Source organism: Phytophthora cinnamomi (genome assembly GCF_018691715.1).
Source record: "Phytophthora cinnamomi strain GKB4 chromosome Unknown Contig3, whole genome shotgun sequence".
NCBI lineage: Eukaryota > Oomycota > Peronosporomycetes > Peronosporales > Peronosporaceae > Phytophthora > Phytophthora cinnamomi.
Genome location: NW_027150936.1, coordinates 930409 through 955325, shown reverse-complemented (window position 1 = coordinate 955325; position 24917 = coordinate 930409). Strand labels below are relative to the sequence as shown.

Below are 24917 nucleotides of genomic sequence, written 5' to 3'. Positions count from 1 at the left end.
GGAGAGCTCCAACACGCCTGCAACGCATGTTGCACGCGCTGACTGCCCCCACCTGTCTGACCCAGAGTGGGAGGCCCTCCAACGACTGTCAACAGTCATTGGAGAAGCGGCGATAGCTACAATGCTGCGTACGCTATCGCCGACGGAGCAACATGGTGTTGCTCTGGGATTCATCATGAAGGAGCAGCGTGACGCTGCTTCTCAGTGACGGCGTCGTCAGGGACGACACCGCGTGCTCAACCATTAAAGTTGAGCGTAAGCAATTACGTGGGAAGAGAGGGTGAGCCTCTCCTCCGATGGCTTGTCGAACTCGACACAGCCATAGCGGCTCGACGCATCGTCGACCCGCTGTCGAAGGTCGCGTTCGCCATGTCCTGCCTTGGCGGACGCGCAAGGAGTTGGGCGTATGGACGCCGACTCTCCGATCCTACGTGCTTCAGCACGTACGAAGTGTTAAAGAGGAGCTCAAACAAGCGTTTGAGCCCCCGCAAACGAGTTCCGGTCGAGGGCGGAGTTCCTCGACCTTCAGCAGGGTAAGCATGACGTCCATGCTTACGCGCAGCGCGCACGATATTTGGTATCAAATATCGTGACTAACTCCGATTGACGAGGCGACCAAGGTCGTCACGTTCATGAAGGGGCTTAGAGATGGGCCTGTGAAGACCTATCTCTTCCGAGAGTACCCGAGTACTCTCGAAGCTGCAATCACTCTTGCCATGCAAGAAGAGTTTAGCCTGCGGCAGGCTAAACTCCATGTAAACGTACCGAGGCCGCAACCGCGCCCGGTAGCGAGGACGGGAGGTCCAGAACCAATGGACCTCTCGAACGCAACAACTGCTGGTTACCAGCAGCAGGGAGGTAACGTGCGATGCTTCCGCTGCGGAAGGATCGGTCACTTGCACGGGAGTGTACAACTCCCATGCCCCCCTGGAGGTGGCCGTCGTGGCGATGCTAGGCATCGCCGCGGACCAACAAAAACGCGAACATCCAGTAGGCGCGGGGCGCCCTACTGGTAATGCAGTCGCGCGTGCCGACATCGGGCACGCGACACTGAGACTGCAGCCCCAGTGAGACCAGCTCTCACTGCAAGAAGCAAGATGACAGGCCGAACCTAGTCATCTTGAAGGTTTACTCGAAGAGAGCGAGTGACTCTCTTCGAGCTTTGATAGATTCAGGCGCGTCGAACAACTTTGTTCGACCACGGAGCCTACCGAGACTTGACTTCGAGGAGGTAAATGTACCTCGAAGTCTTCTGGAGATACGACTGGCAACAGGTGCCATCGTGACAACCGAGAAGCGCGTCGTGAACGTGCGCTTCTCGTACAAACAACGAGTGTTTGTCGAACACTTTATCGTCCTGGACCTGGGCGATAAGTTCGACGTGGTAATGGGCATGCCGTGGCTTGCGCGGAATGATCCGGTGATAGACTGGAAGAAGCGCAAACTCGTGCGCTTCGGCCGCGACAGCGGAACAGAGAACGATGGCCCTGTTACCGCAGCGCACGCACCAGCAGGTGCGCGCGGCTTACCGGTCGAGACAGCGCTTAATGCTGCTGTTCCGGAGTGCCCAGGAAGTGCGCGAGGGCGCGCACAAGTGAGACCAACGTCGTCAATGCTGCCGATGTCAGAAGAAATAGATGTACTGGTTCCGGGAACCAACTCCCACGTTCAAACGTGTAAGGGACAGTCCCTGACCCGAAGAGGTCAGATCGACAACGACGCGTCGGCTCCGGGAGCCGACGCACCCTCGGTCATGAGGGGCTCAATGAATGGCGTCGAGGTGACGAAGGCGTGTCAACTCCGGGAGTTGACGCTGCCAACAGTGCGACCGGTTGCAAACGTACCGCACAGACGCAATTTGGATGCTGTCGTGCAGCCGGGCTGCACGACGAAGCGCCATGCGATCAAGCCGGGCTTGATATCGCGCGCCCGCAGACAGGGTCTGCCGGCGAAGGAACACATTTCCGTGCAGCCGGGCTGCACGAAGGAACATACGGTCAAGCCGGCTTGATACTGCGCGCCCGTAGACAGGGTCTGCCGGCGAACAACTGTCCACGGCTGGGCCTGGGCCAGAAGAACAACTGTGCGGAGCCCGGCTCCGCACAACAAAAAGACGGCGCATGCGAAGAACGCTGCGCAAGTCTCGGTCCGGGACCGAGACGCTACAAGAACTGTCTGCCGGGCAGACAGAAGCGGTGACGCGGGCCGTCGAGACGCTGAACGTCTTGACGCGTACCGATACTGGATTCCAGTATCGTGAAATGGAACTCGCTAATCCCCCGACGACGGCGTCGGAGTTGACTTCGCCTCCAGTCATGAGCTGGAAGCGCTTCACGCGCGACTTGCACGATGGACGCATCGAGCAATCTGCGTTCTTTCGGACAGCGAAAGAACGGAGAGCGAGAGCGAAGAGCTGAGGCAGCTCTTCATGAGGAGTACCACTGAGAGTGAAGACACTCTCAGTGCGAAGACGAAGCGAGAGCGCTTCGAGGAACAAGGTTGGGACTCGCTGAAGTCGAGTCCCTATTACGAATTATTGAGGGAGTACAAAGACGTACTCCCGGAAGAGATTCCTGCGGAGCTTCCGCAGGATAAGGGCACCCAGCACGAGATTGATATCGTGCCGGGCACGAAGTACTGTGTCACGCGGCAGTGGCCACTGCCGCGAGAGCAAGTGAAAGCAATCGACGACTTCTTTGAAAGTTGTCCCAAAGCTGGACAAGTGCGGGAATCAAAGTCCCCGCACAGTGCTCCGACGTTCTGTGTCAAGAAGCCACAGGGCGGATGGCGCATCGTTCATGCCTATAACAAGCTGAACGATGCGACGGTACCGGCGCAGACGCCGATACCACGAAAAGATGTTATCATCGATTCGATGGCCGGGAGCACCGTTTACAGTGCTCTCGACTTGCGAGATGGATTTTATCAAATCGTAATGCGTGAGAGCGATATCCCTCTCACGGCAGTGAGCACGCCAAGCGGCATGCTCTGGGAATGGCTAGTAATGCCACAGGGGCTTAAGAATGCCCCTGCGACTTTCAACAGGTGCGTGACGCACTTGTTGCGCTCGGTGCGCGACTTCGCACCGAGCTACTTCGATGATGTATTCATCCACAGCCGGGCTGTGGACGGGAAGACCGACGTAGAGATGCACAGGGTGCATCTCCGGCAGCTACTTGAGCTTATGCGAAAGCATAAGCTCTACGCGAACCTGAAGAAGTGTATCTTCGGGGCGAGCGAGATACCCGTCCTCGGGTGTCTCGTAGGGAAGAATGGTGTTCGCCCTGACCCGGAAAAGGTCAGAGTGATCAATGAATGGCCAACGCCTTCAAGTGTCAAGGAACTGAGGCAGTTCCTTGGCTTGGCTTGGCCACGTACTTGTGCAAGTACGTGGAGGATTACGCGGGCAAAATCCGCCCGCTGTCACAGCTTCTTAAGAAGGAAGCTGTGTGGAATTGGACACCCAATTGCCAAAAGGCATTCGATACAGTCAAGCGGGGCTTGACTGAGGCGCCGATCTTGGCAGTGGCTGACCAAGATCGCCCATTTCACGTAGTGTGTGACGCATCCGATTTCGCGATCGGATGCGCGTTATAGCAGCACGATCACGAGGGCCGTGATCGTGTCGTCTACTACCAATCGCGTCAGCTGAAGCCAGCTGAGCGCAACTATCCGGTGCATGACAAGGAACTCCTTGCCATGAAGTATGCACTCGCAAAGTTCCGAGTGTACTTGCTTGGGAGTAGACCATTTGTGGTCTACACCGACCATGCTTCACTGCGCACCGCAGTGAAGTCGCCACACATTTCACAAAGAATGGCGAGATGGCTCTCATTCTTTGCGGAGTATAACTTCCAGGTCGAATACAAACCCGGAAGACTGAACGTGGTGGCCGACGCGTTATCACGTCGGCCGGACTATGCAGAAGCTGTTGACGTCAATGCCATTGACGCCATACGATCGACCAAACCCACATCATCTCTGTTGGATGATGTGAAGGCCGCGTACGCGCACGACGCGGACGCGAAGCTCTTGCTGGCCTATGGCACAGCGCTATCTGACAAGTCCCGTCAGAAGCTGCCCAAGCACCTTCGAGCGCGTGCACACCGCTTTCGTGTGCACGAAGGACTGCTACTTTACAACGCAGTCGACGACAACGCGGATCGCGTTGTCGTGCCAAATGACCATGACCTGCGACTCAGGATCATGTACGAGTATCACGATGCCCCGACTGCGGGACATCTCGGACGTGAGAAGACATACGTCCTTCTCACGCGCGACTTCTACTGGCACCACCAGTACAGGGTGGGTGCGCAAGTACGTCCGTGCTTGCGAGGTATGATAACGCGTGAAGCCTGCGCCATTCACGCAGGCTCCATTGCAATCACTACCGACTCCGTCAGAGTGTTAGAAGTCCATGTCATTGGACTTCATCTTTGGTCTTCCCCCGGACAGCGGAGGGAATACCGGTGTTGTGGTCTTCGTCGACCGCTTCAGCAAGATGGTACATCTTGCTGCGGTGCCGGCAGAAGTAACCGCGAAACAGACGGCCCGTCTGCTCGTCGACATGGTGTTCAAACACCATGGTATGCCGTCCGACATCGTGTCGGACAGAGACCCGCGCTTCACAGCGCACCTGTGGCAAGAAGTGTTTACACATCTTGGGAGCCAGCTTTCCATGTCGACTGCGGATCATCCGCAGACGGACGGTCAAACCGAGCGCGTGAATCGCGTGCTCGTCGATATGTTGAAGAGCTACGCTCACTCGTTCCACTACTGGAGCGAGTGCTTACCGATGGCAGAGTTTGCCATCAATAACTCAGTGCATGCCTCGACAGGGCATACACCGTTCTACGTGAATGCCATGCGGCATCCACGACTGCCGAGTTTACTCGGAGTGGTGGCTCTCACTTTAAGTGGGGGAGGATCTACGACTGCAATACAGCAGCCCCAGAAAACCGCTGACACTTGCACAGTGTCACCTGCAACAATGGACAAACCACATGAGTCTGCGCAGGGCGCAGACTCCCCCAACAACATGGCCAACGACCACGGGTCTGCGCAGGGCGCAGACACCGCAAAGAACCACGCAGAGGCCGGGCCTCTAGCGGAGAGCGAGCTGAATGACTTCAGCTCGGATGCAATCAGTTTCATCACCAAAAGACAAGCCGTGATTCGGTTTGTCCAAGACATATAGCAGCTTCTGTTGATCAACAGAAGCTGAACGCAGACAATGCGGGCAGAGGCAACACAAATGAATTTAAAGTTGGTTCATTAGTTTTGTTAGCTACACAAAACCTGCCTAGACATGCAGTTTCGGATTTCGGAGCAAGCAAGCTTGCTCCGCGCTTCATCGGGCCGTTCACTGTGTTGGCACGGCACGGCAACACATACACGCTAGACATACCGTCTAGCATGCGCCTCCATCCGACCTTTTACGTCGGACGGCTGAAGCCATACCGGCAGCACGAGCCATCTAGCTCGGCTGACCCGAAGCCTCGGCAGGAGCCGAGGCAGAAGCGGAGGACTTGGCCTCGGCGACGAGCAACCTCTCCTCCAGCGCGCGGACGCGCTAGAGCAACCCCTTCATCTGGGTCCCCAGCTCGACCTGGATATTCGAGGCGGTCTGCGAGACCGCCGCGACTTGGGCCTTCTGGTTCGCCAGCTCCTGCTTCAGGGCAGCGAACTCAGCGCCCTGCAGACGCTCCACGACGGCCACACGGTCGTGGAGAGGCGCATACTGATCAGCCCGGGGCTGATCATACCCGGGGCGTGTTCCCACCCCCGCCACCGCCGATCCGTGACGCCCGCGGCTCAACCCGCTGGATTGTTGAGCGGATTGTTGACCATAGTATCCCGAAAACGAACCCTCAAGGGGCTCGTTTTCGTATTCGTTGGAGAGGATTTCCTCCCCATCGAGATACATGGGAGCCGCGGAACGTCTTGCCGGAGGACGTTCCGGAAATGGTGAGGGCGTACGAAGAGCAGTACGCGCTGGCGCAGCGGAAGTAACACGAGCGCTGCGATCATCGCTAGCGCCCGAACCCTCACGTGCTAAGAACTTAGCACGGAGCTCTTTGAGACTCTCGGGCACACGGAACGACGTGTACCCGTTCAGGTCGCGGTCGCTTAAGCGGACCGCGCCTGGAAAGCACTTCGTGCACTGAAAGCCCTCGGGCACAGCGCACGGCACATTTGCCTCCTCAGCAGCAACATGAAGTTGCTCCAGCTTTCCACGCTTCGAGTACGTCTCGAAGCGATCACGCGCTTGCTTAATCCGATCACGGTAAGCACTCGGCCTCTTGTTGAAGTTCTCAACAAAGGCGTTCCAGCTTGACAAAGTGCCTGCCATTCGGGCACTTTGCTGCGAGAAGAGGTCTTCTTGCTTTGAAACCATCGGAGCTCATGAAAGAGTCCGATGTAGTATCGCGCCTTTGATGCGTTTCCGCATCAAAGTGCAGCTCGGCAGCCACAGCGTCATCTTTGATGGCGCTGCATACGTACAGCGGCACCTCATTCGGAGGTACCGAGTTCCCAAACCGGTCCGCGATCTCGGACGCGGACGGCATCCATGGATCGCGCGCTGCAGGCGCAGCACGCGGAGAGCCTTGAGCTTTGACATCACGCGCTGCAGCAGCAGCGCGCGGAGTACTGAGAGCCCCAGCTGAAGCGAGTGGGGTATCACTCTCAGTACGCGAACGCTTCGAACTCGAAGCGTCCGATTCGTCCCCCTTCACGCGGGCGAACGTTCTTGGCGTGAGGGTCGAGCGATTCGCTCGACACTGAGTCTTTACGCTTTGAGGGCGAGTCCTCCTCGCCCTCCATGTCTTCATCGTCGTCGTCGAAGTCGACGACGTCACCGTACTTCGCCTTCTGGCGTTCGAAGTAGTCGTCGATGGAGAGATGACTCCCCATCGACTTTGCGGACTTCTTCTGAGGCGCGCTCATCGTTGAATGAGCGCGGATTTCTTCTCCAAACGTGGAGAATTGACGAATGGTCAATTCCAAAGATTGACGTGCGGGGACCCCGCGCGTCTAACCTTAAGGGGGGGATGGTGTAACGGGGTTACACGTACAAGTGGCTGCAAGCCACTTGTGAATTTAACAGATAGGTTATCTGTTAAACGTTTTGGATACTTCCTCACATTGGTGTAAGACACACCGATGGATACATTGAAGTGGACCACCACAGTGAGTGGTCCACACATACCCAAAAGATCCTATTGGTAGAAAGCAGCATCTTTCTACCAATCAGAGACATGCATATTAGCGGGGCTCTGACAGCCAGCCGCTGCCAACCCTTTCATAGATGATAAACAGTTTTAGCAGCTTTTAGAGGAAGATCAATTTACAAACAATACAGTTCTCATTTTACCTAATCTAAGTCACTTGGAATCCTTTCTTACTTAACTTATATTTGTGTATTCAAATATAATTAACCTAAGTAATTACTAAGTACTTACGCTTCCTCATACACGTTGCGCAACGTGTAAGCTAAAGTAGTGAGTCAAGTTAGACCCACCACAAAAGGAATACAGCACGTAAATTGGAATCACAGCCGCTGGTCCTTCCTTCTTGTCTTGTTTGGCTTTGTCGCTTGCGTGCTTCTTCTTGCAACAGTATACCTCAAACCTGCATAATGCATTCAAAACACAAGCAAAGTTCCGTCAGTAAAATGGATAATTTACGATGAGAAAACTCAAGAGCCAAAAAAAAACTGATGCAGTACGCAGTGTGCGCACTGCACAGTATAAACGGCTTGGTGCCCATTTGTGAGGGTCTTCCTTCATGTACACGCGCATCTTGTTGAAGCTGCTGCGGCTCGGCGGCATGGCGTCGTCGAAGGAGAGCTCGGCCGGAGGTACGTATCCCTCGCGAAATGTACGCTGTAGCACTTCTACCACCTTACTGATCTTCCAAGCCCGATCTGTCAGTACATGTGGGTCGTCATTATCGTTGAAATGGAGGTTCTGGCAGATGTCAAAGAATCAATCTCACGCCATCACTACATTGAATGCACCACGTGAGATAGCGCCCTCATCGGGCGTTTTCCAGTGGCTGGCAAGCATTTCTTTGTTTGGACAGATTGTGCGAGCAATCAGCAGTTTCCAGGAAGCGGCAAAGCTCGTGCGGCTGGATCGGAGCTAGACCGGAGTTCTTGGTGCACATTGCGATGGGTTTGCTTCTTCATATCGGCGTTAGCGCGTCACCGACGCTTGTGGCGTCTGTACTCAACACGATCTGACAGCATTGTTCGAGAATATGGCTATGTGTTGTCACAGCGCAACCGGCATGAAATAAAAGAGCGGAGCTATCGGCGAGTCTCCGCGATGCAGCACCTCGAGTGTCGGTCCTGCGTAGCCCTGGTGAATTCCCGGATAGCTTTCAGTGTTCTCCACAGGCACGTACGGGGTTTGCAGGTCATTGTACACATTAGGTTCATGGATGACACCCAAACCCATAGCCAAAAACGCCTTCAGCGGCTTTTCCATTAGGTTTCCCGCCAATACCGCATCAGCGCCACCAAACTCATCCAAGAACTCCTTCGTGAGCTGAAAAATCATCGCGTCTTGCTCCGGGTTTGCTACAGATTCACCCATAGCACCAACATCCGATGGTCATTCGTCACGGTCACATTCAGCGTCCGTCACCACGTCATCTTTTGCTGCCTCATCACCAGCCTCAAGCGCGTCGTAGTCGACATCTCCCCCACCACCAGCAACCACGTTTAGAATGTCGGTTGTGTTAGCAAGTGGGTCTACATAATGTAAACAATATCTTTAGTTAGACTGCATATCATAAACTGCATATGAAGTTTCATATGCAAGATTACCTGTACATCCTCTTCCTCAGCCGATTCGACAGCAGAAGCGTTCTCACCCGCAGAATCTGGAGCATATTCTCCACCATGGGGTCCTGGCAGCACGACGTACTCACGCACATTATCGGCGGCATGCGCAGATGGAAGTAGCGCCGGAGGTGGAGCTTTGGCTTCTTCAGAATAGCTGTCGTCTTCAAATAGTGCATATCAAAGTCGTCAGCCTGCATATCAGTACATACATTATCGTGCATATGCAGACGAACCTACGCGTAGACGAGTCTTCTTCTGATGATAATTTGGCTTGCGCTGCGCAAAATGCAGGTTAGTTACAGTGCATATCAACCGCATATGCAGGTTGTACGTACATCGCTTGGTGGCGGGAGTCCTGCACTTCGGTTTAGGCGCTGGTGGCTTCCGCTTCGCTTCCCGGCAGGGGTGGTGCGCGGTGTCGCAGCTTTCGTCGTGGGCGTTCGTCGCGAAGCCACTGGTGTTGCTGTCTTCGCAGGAGGTGTCGTGGCTGGCGCTTGACCGACGGCTTCCGCTTGCGCAAGCGTTGCAGTTGTGGTATCGGGAAATGAAGCCAAGGCCAAAACCCAAAGGCGGGACGAGGGGCGAAGAAGACTCGAGGCGCCGGCGCTAACTGGCAAGTCACAACCCATCGCCAGTCATTGGACTAAACTCCCTGATCGCTGATTGGCCTAAATAGGCCGGTGACGATGACTCGTCGACGGTCCCAAGTCAAGCGCGGGCGGTTGCAGCTCGTTAAGTGCGGGGCGAACCTACTGGCAAGATCCGAACTTATGAGTCATCGGCGCCTGTCCCGAGTCGTCGGTGGCGTTTCAACGGCCGTTTGAGTCGTCGGTAACGCCGCCACGTCGCAGAGAAGGCGCCGAAGAGTCGTGAGTTACAACTGGCGGTCCAAAACGGACGCGTTTATACTTGATATTTGTATTGATCGATAGGAAACTTAAGAGAAGACAAGATAAGCCTTCGGGCAACAATAACAGAACAGCTTTTCCTCCCAACCACGCAAGGGCGACACCGGTGCCTGCAGTGAACGACCTGCAGCTCAAGGTAAACCTGGTAGGTAGGATTATGACTGTCGGTGGGCACATCTACTAGTGTAGCGTGTGTTCATCCCTGGCAGGGCCAAGAGTTAGTGGCCGGTGTATTGGTAGCGACGAGTCGTCGCCAGGAACTGGAGGAGCGAGAGCGCACTCCATTTATTTCTTCCCGCCGGAGTATAGCTCCGGCACCCTCGTATCACGCCGTAAAAGGCCGGGACCCTTCCTTCTGAGGGCCTGCGAGGTATATTTTGTGTGTGAGAGCGTGCTAGCCTTTGCTCGTGGCTAGTGACGCTGAGTCTTCCGTCGGTCGACTAGCGGAAGCTCGGTACACAGGGGAAACATCAACCCGGTGCAAGGGAAAGTTCCTGGGCCTTCAGGTTCTAACCCTAACAAGCCCATTGAGTCTTCGGTGACTCGGTGGGTGTTGTTGGTGGGGAAAGTGTGCCATATATAATTTAGCGCGTGTTCCTACACGACAACTGGTGCCGCGACCCGGGATTGGTGTGACCTTCTGTGTTTCGTGCTACTGCAGGTCGATCGACTTTACGAGCAACCAAGAAGAAGAAGAAGAACAAGAAAAAGAAGAAAAAAAGAGACGAAGAAAGAAGAAAATGGCGAAAGGATCACGTTCAGCGGTACCAGCAACTCCGATGAAGACTGGAGGAACGCGTGGCGACGACTCGACGGCGGCCCTGATCACGCCGCACCTCGACCCGATTGCTGAGCGGACCGTCAGCTTCGACGACTCGATGACTGGATCCGACGCCAAGGACGAAGAAATGGATGAAGACTACGACGATTACCTGGAGGAGAAGGCGCCTGCGCTAGCGGTGGTGACACCCGAGACTCCGGAAGATGCAGTGCTGTCTGCGGGACGCAGCGTGGGCACGCGCTCATTGTCGCGAAACCTCGCGGTTGAGCTTGACGATGACACGCGTTCCGTGACGCGCAACCTCGCGGATGAACTGGATGATGTGGATGGCCCAGGGCCTGCATATGACGACTTGGAAGACTTTGAAGACGCCGCCGACGACTCGAGGTCACCAGTCCTGACGACTCAAGTGACCGAGCAAACCTCCGGTAACCGGCCGCCACTCAACGGTGACACGCCGGCGGCCAACAAGGTTCTCGGTCGACTATACGAAGAGATGAAGAAGAGCGACTGGGGTGAGCTATTCGAGCCAACGATGACTCGCCAGGCGGTTTGGGCCGATTTGTGTCACGAGTTGGCTCGCCCAGTGAGTTCGGTAACAATCGAACAAGTGGTGAAGGAAACCGAACGATTTCTGAAAGCATTGGGTCTTCGGCCTCTGGAGTACCCTTCGCCGTCGAATCTGGAGTGCTGGGTGCCGGCCGAAGCAGGCGCGGAGCTCTGGAAATGGAAGAAGCGACTCCGCACAGCCTTCGGCGTGAACTCGTTCACTCTGGACGACTCGCGGAAGACTCGTGCGACTCGCGAAGTGGTCGACCCGGCTAGCGTACCGCTGCCGACGACTCCGAAGAGGACAATCCGCGAAAACCCCAGCCGAAAACCCATCAGAGGGGTGTTTAGCGCGTCAGGAGAGCGATCCCCGTACTTTCAAGACTCCCACATGGTGACTCCACCAACTACGGGCTACTCAGACCGCGCTGGACGCACCACCGATGACTCAAAATCGGCCAGGGGCATGAAAAGCAACTCAAGACGGAGCACGAACCTCCGCAGCGGGCCCACCGACGACTCGTCGGACGAAGAAGCGGACTTTACCGGCGATGGAGGAGCGCAGATGGGCGAGTACCTGCGCCAAATCCGTGAGGTGACCGAATCCGAGTTGCTTAACGCGACTCCGAGGATCGAGGTGGCAACGCATCGCCCACTGGGGCAGATCAAGGCGTTTTCGGGCACCAGAAACAAGAGCGAGAACTCGATGCAATGGCTTCGCGCCTTTGTCTACGAGATGAAAGGAACACGAGCATCGCCCAACGATTGGTGCATGCCTTTCGAGCTGAGTCTTCGGGACGGCGCTCTACATTGGTACCGACAACTACCCAAGAAGACCAAGCGAACGTGGAGCCTCTTAAGCGAAGCTTTCATCAAGTACTATTGCTCCCAGTTCAGCCAGTCAGCGGAGACTCGCTACTACTCAGCCAAGCGCGAAGACAAGGAACATGTTTGCGACTACCTAAACCGGCTCAATGGCTATGCCAGGAACGCCGGAATTCGGTTTGAGAGCAACGGCCGCAAGGCACGCGACCACGTCAAGCGGTTCCTCGAGACTTGCGGCGACCGAGGACTCGAACGGCGCCTGTGCCACCTGCGCATCTCAGACATACATGAGTTGGAAGAGATGATCCAAGAGATACTGAAGATTGACGAGCGTAGTTCGTCCCGCGAGTCGTCGCTGCCTCACCCTCGAGCTCGGGATGCCTCCCGACGACGTGATGACAGACGTCGCGATGACTTGCGCCGCCACGAGCGCTCGGAGGACGCTCGCCGACGTGATGACCGCCGCCGCGACGACTCGCGGGATGCTTACAACCGTCGCGACCGACGCGAACGAGATTATGAGCGTCGTCACGACGATTCACGCAATATGCCTCGCGTGAGCCTAGCTGAAGCATCTGTCGCTGACATCGTCGCCGAACTTCATGGACGGGACACGCGAGACACGCGGAGCGAGCTGCAGCAACAACGCCACAGATATGATGGCGACAGCAACAGCGAAGATGGAAGTGAACACGGCAGCGACGACTCACAACGTTTCGGCGAAGACTGGGGTGATAGCTATTCGTCAGACGAAAGCGACCACTACCTTGCGGCAGCCAATGACAACGAACGACGAGTCGCCGCCGAAGGCACGTACGCCCGGTCCGCCAACCGACAACCCTGGGGTGACTCAGCGGGGCGCAGCCAAGGCCGAGACAATCGGCTCCAGAACCGCAGTCACCGCGACGAGAGACCTCGCCAGTATGGACCGTGCGCGGCCTGCGGGGGTCTCTATCACTCGGCGCACTACTTCCGACGTCGGTGCAAGCTGTGCAAACAAGTACACGACTCAGGAAAATGTGAAGTGTTCCAGGAAATCACCAAGATTATCAAGTCCAAGGTGGACAAGAAAGACCTCACACCCGAGCTCCAAGAACTCCTGTTTTCGGACCATTTAAACTAGGCAGCCCGCCAACTACGACTGGGTTGGTCCCAATCGGGCTGCCACAGTTAGCCGAGCCCGCAATTGAAGCCGAGTGCATCTTTGCATTTGTGGGCGAGTGCGAATGGACGAAGACTGAGCAAAACAACGACATGAAAACGACGGAATTGGAAAAGGAGAGAGGCAATTGCCTCGGTGGAGGTGTATGGTGTGAAGAAGACGACAACGAAGAGGTGGGAGATACCGCCGAAGACTGGCTGACAAGCGCAATACAGGAAGACTCGCGCCGACGACTCGTTCCAGAAGTGCGACTCTTAGCTGGAGAACGGATGGGATGGTGGTCGGCGCAGAAATTTGACAAGCGTGTAAGGATGCGGACACTGGTGAACGGAGCCGTGAACGACTCGCGCACGAGGATATTGCTGGACACCGGGGCAAACGTCAGTGTCATCTCGGAAAAACTTGCCAAGCGACTGAAACTCCGCGAAGTAGTGGGGCATGGACGTTGCATGGATGTACAAGGGATCACCAAGGGCAAGATGATGACGACTCGCCGAGCGAAGGTGAAAGTCACCCTTGGATGGGAGCGCGTTTATGTTTTGAAGTCTGGATAATGGATCACTGCGCCGGGGTAGAAGTGGTGCTTGGCACCGATTTTATGATCCCGGCCGGTATCCGACTGGACCTCCTAAACGCAACGGCCAAGCTCCCCGACGAGGTAATGATCCCGCTGATCAAGACTCAATACATGATGGACGAGGCCGAAGGAAGCCACGTCGCGTACGGTCCGACGAAACCAATGCAAATACCGGGCCATGAATGGGACGAGTTCAAACTACAACGGCGACAACCCGAGCCGACGACTCACGTGCCGTGGATCCGCCGAACTGAGACGTTCATCCCGACTGTCACCAGGTTCTACAAGGGACGTCCGGTCAGGATTCGACTTACCAACGCCACGGATAGACTGGCGAGTTGTCCGGTACACTTCCCGGTGATAGTCTGGGTTCCAATTGGGTCGCTGCCGAAGACTGAAGGCTACGTGCGGCTAGAATCCGCAAAGTACAAGGAGTGGCAGGTACTCGCATACGCTGCCGCACGAGACAAGACACTACTCAAGTGGGAAGCTGAACTCTACCAACAATGGTTGGCCAAGCAGCCTCCAGCGGTGGAACAAGTGCGTTACCCGACACCCAAAGGTATCTTGCAGCGACCGGACAAAGACTCGGCCGAGAAACCACCCGTCAACAATGAACGTGACAGTGCCGACGACTCGTCGGTGACGGATGACTCAGAATGGATAGCGGAAGAACATCACCGACGACTCGACGCTACTGCCGGCAACTCGATGGGGGTGACGACGACTAACGATGAAGCCATGACTCCAGAAGCAGCTGGATCAGGACTGGAGACTGCTGAGTCGACGGTGCGCCGCGACGAAGACCGAGGACTAGAGTGCAGTCCGAAGAGGCATCCACCGATGACTCAGACTGCACCCAGCCGAGAAGCCGGAGACATCTCAACGACACTCGACCAGACGTTCATAGCAGTAATGCGTGTACTGGTCACGGAAGGTACCGTCGACAGTAACGACGAGACGGCGGAACACCCGGCAGCGGACATCGAACTGGAAGACTACGCGCATGAATTAGCGTTCCTCCCCGATTTATCGGAGCCAGAGCCGACTACACTCAACTACTCGGCGGCGAACGTCAAGAATCCCGAGTTGTCGGCAGACCAACAAGGGAGCCTGATCGAAGTACTCCGACGCCATGAAAGTATCATGATTGCAAGCGGGAATGCACTCCCACCGCCGGCATATGGCGTTGTCTGCGACATAGATGTGCAGGGGCATGCGCCGATCAAACAGCGGGCCCGACGGATCCCATTCAAGCATCTCAAGAAATTGTACGAACTCCTCAAAGGACTGCTCAAGGCAGGGCTCATCGCGTTCTCGGACAGCCCGTGGGCCTCGCCAATCGTCATTGTCCTCAAGAAGAATGGCCAAGACATCCGCCTCTGCATCGACTACAAGATGGTCAACGCGGTAACGGCAATCCTGGATTACGCCATGCCGCTCGTCGACGACTTGCTCACAGACTTGGAGACTTATCTTTGGTTCTGCTCGCTCGACGCGGCCAGCGGATTCTGGGCCATCCTGATGACTCTACGTGCGCGCAAGATTTCGGCATTTGTGTGTCCTCTGGGGCATTTCGAGTGGCTACGAATGCCTTTCGGCCTCAAGAACGCGCCGATGATCTACCAACGGATGATAGACAACGCATTGTGGGGATTTGTGCAACCTAAGGGCGGCTGGAACGCCTTTGCAGCGAAAATGAAGGCCGCCGAAGACTCGGCAGAACACTGCCGGCGACTCGAGTCGTCGCCTCGCCTACCAGGCACTACAGCGACGACTCGAACCAAGTTTGCAGCTGCCCGCGATGACTCGAAGACAGCTGAACCCATTACTCGACTCATTAACAGCCCCGAAGCCGATATGTTTACGACCAACGAAGCCGACGAGTCGTCGCTGGTACCTGTGTTCGACCGGCGATCCTTCGTGGACGATATCTGTTTCGGTGGCGAAGACTTCGACAGTTGTTTGGCGACGCTGGATCGGCTCCTCAGTCGTTTTGAAGAGTGCCGGATCAGCGTCAGCTTTACCAAGAGTACTTTCGTGCAAGGACGCGTTGACTTTCTGTCCCATGAAGTGTCAAAAGACGGCATTCGGCCCGATCCGAAGAAGCTGGACGCGATCACTAAGCTGTCTTTCCCACGAACGAAGAAGGGAATGCAGTCTTTCCTAGGTGCGCTGAATTATTACAGCCGCTTCATCCAAGACTTCGCTGTCTACGGCGCGGCGCTGTACCAGCTGAAGGAAGACGATTTCGCGCCGGAGGGTGACCTCACAGTTGCCCGCCGGAGTTTCCAAGCTCTCCAAGACAAGGTTACGGCAGCGCCGATACTCCGCCACTTCGACCGCACCAGGACGTGCACATCATGCTGTTCGCAAACGAGTGGGCATTAAGCTCCACGCTGCTACAGCTGCATGATGACAAGTTGCACCCTGTCCGCTTCTGCGGACGTGTATTGAAGGAGGCCGAGATGAACTATCATGCGGCGGAAAAAGAGGTGCTAGCACTGTTGCTACTGCTGAAGACTTGCTACACTCAGTTGGCGGGACGGACAATACGAGTTTACACTCGCTTCTCCACCTTGGAGTGGATTACCAAGTCAAAGTCACTCTTTGGGAGAGCTGTACAATTCGCGGTATTGCTCTCCCCGTGGCACCTGATCGTCCAACGAGTCAAGGAGAAGGACTGTGCCTTCACCCAGCTGCTCCAGTCGACGGTGACCAACTTCGTGGACCTCGATGACTCATTAGACCTGGTTGCCCCACCGACTAAAGGCTCACCGACGACTCGCATGGACCCAAACTTGCTCTATGCACGCCTACCGACGACTCATACAGGCTTCGTGGTCTCTTTCGATGGGTCAGCGAAGACTGAGAAGTACGGTGGTTACGGCAGTTGCTCATGGATCGTGTGGAGCCTTCCGGAGTGGAAAATAGTTATTGCAGCGAACGCTTACCTCGAGAAAACCACGGTCAATATCGCCGAGTACACCGGCATGAACAACGGCGTTCTCGCCGCGATCGAACACGGCGCCGAAGACTTAGTGATCGTGGGAGACTCGAGACTCGCGATCCAGCAATCCCTAGGGGTGATAGCTTGCCGGAAGGAATCACTGATGGCACAGCTGAATCATCACGAGGAGATCACAGCACGGTTGCGGTCAGTCAAATACCTGCACGTGGTACGCGGATACAATGCTGCCGCGGACTCGTTGGCAACAGAAGCCTTGGAGTGAAAAGTTTCCAAGGTCATTCTGAGTGAGACCCGGAAAGCAGAGTTGGCCGGACTCAATCGGATACAAGAAGTGATCTACGAGTCGCCGCCGCAAGGATCAGAAGCACAAAACCTGGTTCCAGGAGGCTCTCTTCAAACTCTGAGCGGCGTCTCGACCGTGAAACGCAAGACATTTGCTGATTTCGTACGTCCAGAACCTGGAATGCTACTGGCGATGACTCGGGCGCAGACCAAGAGCAAGAAAAAACATGTCCGATTCACACACGATAAGCCGAAGTCACCGCCGAAGACTCGACCTAACCGGAAACCTCCTGAAATTCAACCCCGGAAACGACCCAAGCTCCACCAGCAGCTCCTAACGCACAAGACATTGATCCTGTGGAAGTCCAAGAAGAAAGACGACGACGAATAGCTGCCGCTCAGGACGAAGAATTGCGATGGGCTAACCTGAAGACCCTGTTACGCGGAGAGGTGGAGAAACTTGGATACCGAGCCGCCAGAGATGCATGGAAAATCGCAGATAAGTTCGTATTGTCGGAAGACAATTTGCTACACTACATGGGAACGAGTCGTCGGCGTGAAGCTGAGTCGCAAGAGGAGATCTCGTTGCGTCTGGTGGTACCCACCACGATGATTCAAGAAGTGCTCCAGAATTGCCATGACTCGCTGGAAGGCGGCCATCAGGGTGTGGTGAGAACCTACCAGCGAGTCAAGCGAGATTACTACTGGTTGGGACTCTACACCGATGTGGAGAAGCACGTGAGATCGTGCCCCGATTGCAGCACCAGCAAGAGCCGCCCCAACTGAAGGGATACTCTCCTGGCAACGTGCTGGCGGAACGACCTTTCCAGTTAGTGTCTATGGATTTTGTGATACCACTGCCGAAGACTCGGAGGGGCAACACAGCCTTGCTACTCTTCCAATGTTCCTTTACGGGTTTCATCATTGCGAAAGCCATGGCGGATACGAGCGCACTCAAGGTGGCACAAGCATTCGAAGAATGCATATACCGACGATTCGGTGCGCCATCACTTATCCGTCATGACCGCGACCCACGGTTCATGAGCGAAGTGTTCCAAGCGTTTGCAGAAATGATGCAGTCAAGGTCACGAGCAACGCTGAGTTACCGGCCGCAAGCCAACGGACAGCAAGAACGGTCAGTCAAGACTGTAATGCAATCCGTCAAGGTATACGCCGAAGACCCGCTCCAACAAGACTGGGATGAAATCGTGGAGCGCTTAGTCTTCGCCATCAACAACTCACAAGACACGACTCGGAAGGAAACACCATTCTACTTGGTGCACGGGTGGGATGCCCAGTCAACGCTGAAAGCCATGTCATCCTCGCTCCGACACGGCACGCCGAAGCAGTCAGACGCACTGGCGTGGCGCCGCGAAGTCAACAGACAACAGCAGATTGCTATGGAAATGGCCAAGGAATACCAGGCCACCGAGAAGACTCGCAGAGCCCGGGAACACAACGCCAAACTCAGTAGGAAAGAGAAGACAATACTGGCGAAGACTCGGGATCACGAGTCGTCGGCGGCGGCACAAGACCAACCGTCTACGGGACAAGACACCCCGTCCCAAATCACCTGTCGCTCAAACCAAGTACGCATGTGCCACCGACGACTCGCGAGTCGTCGGCGGGTGCCCCGCACCAACCGTTTGTGGGACAGGGGGGACATGTCTCGGGACAGGGTGGGTCCACCGAAGACTGGCGGAAATGAGCCGATTGCAGGCCGAAAATCAATGCTACCGGTCCCGTTCGATGTCGGCAGCAGGGTCTGGTTGTACATGGAGAGAGTCAAGCCCGGCCTTACCAAGAAACTGGCACACCGTTGGCATGGACCCTTCCGGATAAAAAAGAAGATCGAAGACTACGCCTTCGAACTCGAGTTACCGGACCGCAGTGGATACCGATTTTACCCAGTCGTCCATATATCCCGACTAAAGCTGGTTGATGAGTTTGGAGATCGACCGAAGACTCGCCTCGCGCCCGGACTCGTCGACGACACGCGACTAGACTTTGACGAAGAACTGCTCCCTGAAGATAGTTGGGAGCCAGACCACGTGGCAGGAGAGTATGAAGTTGAAGCCATCCTCGACGACCGTGTGCCGTTGTCCACGGGAACTGAAAGAGCAGTGCGCGAGTTTAGAGTCAAATGGGTCGGCTACGATGAGCCGACGTGGGAGCCAGCCGCTAACCTTTCTTGCGGAGGGCTCCTCTATGATTACCTGCGGCGAAAACGAAGTGAACAGCGCCTGCAGATGGTTCAAGTTGCCGACGAAGACTAGGTGGCTGTGAATCACCGCCATGACGACCTGTACTTGGGGCAACGCAGCCCAAGACCACAGACGAAAACAGCTACTGCAGTACTACTTTTTTGCATTTGAAAATTAAACGCTACCAAGATGGACAGCCAAACTCAACGGCAACTCAGAAGCGGAATTGGAAACGAAAACCAAATGGATAGAAGACGCTGCCGACGACTCGCTTGAACCCGACTTCAACTCAATCAGGATCGGAGGCAACGGCTGCCCGAGCCAAGACACCAAGCAAGCTCGAGTCATCGGAACCACCAGCAGCATCCAGAACTGGTCCTCCCGGAACAGACGCAGCAGTCGGCGAAGACTCAGACGCAGCAGGAACGCGAGCACCACCAAACTCGGCTACCCATTCTGAGCTCAATTCACCCGGCTGCAGCGACGAACTTGGAACAACTCGACGACCAACATCGACGCGCGAAGAACCAGCCGGGACAAAGAGCGGAGCCGACGGGTTGCATGGGACGAACGTGGTGTTGTAGGGGTGCTGCTCCGGCACATGGATCCAGCCGTTCCGCCAAGGCTCCGCAGCATCCAGGGCAGCGACCTCGCTCAACCAGTCGGCAGTCTTGGGCTCCCAAGGCAAGTACTCCAGAGAATACCCAGGCATGGTCGGCTCAAGCATGAACTCGGGCTTCACCTCCGAGAAACTAGGATCCTGGCTGCTGCCCCACTTCCAGATGTAGGGGACCACCTTGGCGCGGAGACGGTCACTGCGTTTGTTGCGCTCGACCACGTACCTCGACCAGGCGGCTTTCAAAGTATCCAAGTCCTTCCTCGTCCGAGTCTTCCGCGCGGCAGTCCAGTCCATCATGTCCAAGTCAGCGGCAACTGCGGAGAACGTAGTCTCCACTGCCTTCGGAAGGATCCAGTGATCACGTTCCCAAAGCGAGAAGCCAAGGTCGACGTTGTCCGAGTCGCCGCTCCCACGAAAATTGCTCCAGTACCCCATCACTCGAGTCATCGGCGAAGCCCGCTGGGATACCTTGGAGTCGGGATCAAACTCTGAAGTGTCAAAAAGACACGCTTGAGACGGGAGTCGCCGGCGAAACTTCTGCCACGGATGATCAGGGTTTTTGTAGTCCGCGAATGCCGCGATGCCTTCGGGACTGGAAATAATTCGGAGATCCCGGGGCACCGGTGCAGGCAACCGAGCATTTAGCATCTGGGTCCAGCACTTGAGAGCCCCAGGACGCGTAAAAGGCGGATCGATGTACGGCACAGCCCACTTAGCCACTTGCTTGGAAAATCGGACGAGGGGTAACTGACCCCGCCCCGGCGACGGCACCATCGGATGACGCCGGGGGCTGAAATCTGACCCAGGGGTGGACGACGAAGTGGCGACGACTCGGATGCTTCCGGAAGACGCAGACTGGCGTGGGACGGAAGAACGACGGGGTTGTCGACGGTGACTCGTGTGAGTCTTCGGGGGGACAGGAGGTGTTTTCTTAGGCTCCACACCAGCACCTGAGATAGCTCCCGACGACTCAGAACCTGGGAGCTCCGAGAGAGAAGAGGATTGAGGGACGCCCACCGATAACTCAATCACTGATCCAACGACCAAATTCTCCGCCTCCGAACCAGTGTCCGGAAACCACTCGAGAGAAGCGCCAGAATCAACGTGAACTTGCTCGGAAGGAGGAGAAATAGTGCTCGACGAAACAGCATCTTCATCCGATGACTCCACCACACAAGACGGCTTGCGGGAAGGAACAACGGGTGAGCTGTCCGACGAAGACTTGGCAGCGACCCCGGAGAAGGCGGCACGAGCGGGCGAACCAGTAGATCGCTGAGAACGAGCCCATCGCCCCTGGGGTTTCCGCCTCGACTTGCCCTTGGACGACGAAACCCTGGAAGCACCCGGGGCTTGCACTGCCAACACGGGCGGAGACTCTGCGGCCGCAGGAACACTTCCGGAAGACTCGACAACCTCCACCTCCAATTCCAAGCGCTCACCATCTTGAGAAGGAGCCCGAGAACCACCAGGAGCTGTCACCGAAGACTCACGGCTACCACCTCGACGGGAAGAAGACGTACGAGAGCCACGGACAGCGGAAGCTGAGTCTTCGGCGGGGCAGCGAGGTCTCTTGCCCGGGCGACTGGCGGACGGACTGCGACGGAGTGACGAGGAACGAACCCGCTTTTGCGACGCCGGACGAGAAACAGAGCTTGACCGACGACGAACATGATGAGAACCGGCTTCCCTTTGCGAGGAACGCTTGCGTGAGCAACCAATCTGCGTAGCGCGCACAGCCCGGTCCGCTTCGATATCGGCAGCACGAGTTCCCGGCGTTGTCTTGTTCGCCTCAGCCGACCGCTCCTCCGACGACAACTCAACATGAGAGTCCGATTCCAGGAAAGCAGCACGGGCCAAGTCAACGGCAATGGCATCCTCGGTTCGAGACGGATCCGCATTGGCCAGCATGTCCTTGAGGACCCGCCGAGTCTCGTGGCTAATGTCCAGCAGGTCCCAGTTCAACTCGCCAGTCGACAAACCTGTAAAACATGAGTCATCGGCAGAATCAGAACACAAGCCAGCACATCCAGCAACACGACGACCGGTACGAACCTTCAGAGATCAGCACGAGGACGTCTGGATCCATGTCTTCAAACTTGACATGCGCCCGAAGAGTCCTGTTGGCGCGCGTGAGCCGCTTCACCTGCTCTTGAAGGTCTTCATTTCGGCGCTGGAGGCGAGTCGACGACGAGTCATCGCCGGCATCCAAGCGAGCCAGAAGATCGTGAAGACGCTTGCTCTGTGCAGTCACGACGCCACAGCAGCCTTGAACACCGTCTGCTCGCGAGTGAGCTGTAGAGCCATGCGCTTGCACTCGTCGTCAGCAACTCTAACGCGGTTCTCCAAGCGGGCGGCCGTCTCGGTGTGCGCATCCACGGCTCCACGAAGACCCTCCATCTCCTGGAGGTAGTGAGCCTCCAGGACCCGCAGACGCTTGACCTCTTTCTTGAGTGCTCGAGTTCCGCACGCGCTTGCCTGAGGAACACCATGGTGTTCTCGTGCTTGAACGACTCCTTCATCGCCGAGTTTTCGGCGGCAGCACGCGCAGCTTCAGCGGAGTGCAACTGACCTCGCATCACGGCCAAATCCAGATTGACGTCATCATGGACCCCCATGTTGGGCTGAGCCGCCGCCACCACGTCTTCCAGCGAGCGAGCAGCGGCCAAGCGAGAGCCCACGTGGCGGTCCCCACGAATATTGGGACCCTGGTGCAGAGTGACATTGAGACGACCGATGAGATCCAACCGAGGACCCAACACCGCGATCACGCGCTCCGACGCCTCAGCACTGGCTTCCATGACGATTTGCTCAAGGGCCTCACGCGACACCGTGATCAGCGAGTCGTCGGTGGTGGAACGACTGGCCTCAGTGCTCAAAGTAGAGCACCGAGCAGCTAGCTCCGACGACTGGATCGAAACTGAGTCGCCGGCAGCACTACCAACAGGCACATCAACCAGGGAAGTATCCTGAGTGACAAGAAACGAAGGCAATAACTGTGAAGGTAAGCGAGAGCAGCTCAAGATCAAGGTGCCAGTCAACGAGACGTACCGAAGGAAGAGCCGGAGAGGTAGCCAGAGACGCGGACGACTCAGCGGAAGCGTCCAGCGAAGCTTGGCTCGGCGCATCGCCAACAGCGAGTGAGCCCAACTCCGGAGATGACAAGACAACCTGGGAAGCAGACGCACAAGCCGCCAGGCATCAGCATCCCACGTGAAGCTAACAAGAAAGCGTGAAGACGCCAGGAAACTCACCGTGGCCGAACTGGCCGTCGACTCAGCAACGCTCTCATCCTCAGACACCGCCGACTGCGAGGGAGCAGGAGCAGCAGGCGAACCACCAGCACCAAGCGAGCTTCCTCGACCTGGCGAAGACTGACCAAGATACGAAGATCCGGGTTAGGAGTGAAGACGGCAAGAGAACAAGGAGAAGACGGCTTACCTGGAGCGAAGACCGAGATACACCGAGAGCCCTGAGGGCCGAGTTCACGGCGGACTGGGCAGCGCGCGAAGAACCAACCATGGCACAGGAGCACCCCGACGCTCACCAGCACGCGGCTCGAGTCGCGGTGGGGGCAGTTGTGGTATCGGGAAATGAAGCCAAGGCCAAAACCCAAAGGCGGGACGAGGGGCGAAGAAGACTCGAGGCGCCGGCGCTAACTGGCAAGTCACAACCCATCGCCAGTCATTGGACTAAACTCCCTGATCGCTGATTGGCCTAAATAGGCCGGTGACGATGACTCGTCGACGGTCCCAAGTCAAGCGCGGGCGGTTGCAGCTCGTTAAGTGCGGGGCGAACCTACTGGCAAGATCCGAACTTATGAGTCATCGGCGCCTGTCCCGAGTCGTCGGTGGCGTTTCAACGGCCGTTTGAGTCGTCGGTAACGCCGCCACGTCGCAGAGAAGGCGCCGAAGAGTCGTGAGTTACAACTGGCGGTCCAAAACGGACGCGTTTATACTTGATATTTGTATTGATCGATAGGAAACTTAAGAGAAGACAAGATAAGCCTTCGGGCAACAATAACAGAACAGCTTTTCCTCCCAACCACGCAAGGGCGACACCGGTGCCTGCAGTGAACGACCTGCAGCTCAAGGTAAACCTGGTAGGTAGGATTATGACTGTCGGTGGGCACATCTACTAGTGTAGCGTGTGTTCATCCCTGGCAGGGCCAAGAGTTAGTGACCGGTGTATTGGTAGCGACGAGTCGTCGCCAGGAACTGGAGGAGCGAGAGCGCACTCCATTTATTTCTTCCCGCCGGAGTATAGCTCCGGCACCCTCGTATCACGCCGTAAAAGGCCGGGACCCTTCCTTCTGAGGGCCTGCGAGGTATATTTTGTGTGTGAGAGCGTGCTAGCCTTTGCTCGTGGCTAGTGACGCTGAGTCTTCCGTCGGTCGACTAGCGGAAGCTCGGTACACAGGGGAAACATCAACCCGGTGCAAGGGAAAGTTCCTGGGCCTTCAGGTTCTAACCCTAACAAGCCCATTGAGTCTTCGGTGACTCGGTGGGTGTTGTTGGTGGGGAAAGTGTGCCATATATAATTTAGCGCGTGTTCCTACACGACACAGTGGTAGCCACAGGAGGTGGTTGTGCAGGTTCGGAAGTGGAGTTACTCGCAGCAGGAGTCCTAGGCGCTCCATGTGCATCAGCAAAACTGTCGGGTGGGGGGACACGGGACGCTAGCAAACAAAACAGTAAAATAAACACACGTCTAGCTTCACACATACCATCACATTCGACTCAGCTTGCATGAGCCACCTGCTGTGTAGTACTCCAATTGTTCTTCCTCTCCATGGAAGAAGTCAACGCCCTTGACGACGTTAGGGTCAGCACCGGGTCGATCATACTTCCATTTCGGGTCCAGATCCTTCGCGCGCGGCCTCACCGATGTCCAGTCATGCTTCTTGAGCTCCCGCCAAGCCCGGCCGAACGGTACGTTGTCGGTGCCGACGAACTTGCCACGCACGGCGACCATTACAGCGCGCTTCTCTCGACTTCTCTCCCCCGCGCGAGATTCTCGAATGGGTGGATGCGTGAAACCGAACTTTACAAAGTAATACAAAAATCATGTCAACCACACAATATTTTCATTTCGTATATCCTAATTTTCGAAAAGTGCCCCATGACTCGTCGCTTATCATGTGACGTTGCTACGACCAAAACGTGCAACAGATGAAAGGTTAACTTTATCT

At 56.2% G+C, this 24917-nt stretch overlaps 1 protein-coding gene across 1 annotated transcript; it reads right to left on the bottom strand.

The window, feature by feature from the left end:
* Nucleotides 1-8276: 8276 nt before the first annotated feature.
* Nucleotides 8277-24700, bottom strand: IUM83_09217 (uncharacterized protein; the record flags this gene model as incomplete). Its single annotated transcript, XM_067933643.1, has 3 exons — nucleotides 8277-8584; nucleotides 8636-8758; nucleotides 24484-24700. 3 exons carry the CDS (start codon nucleotides 24698-24700, stop codon nucleotides 8277-8279), a joined length of 648 nt encoding a protein of 215 aa, XP_067799960.1.
* Nucleotides 24701-24917: the final 217 nt, after the last annotated feature.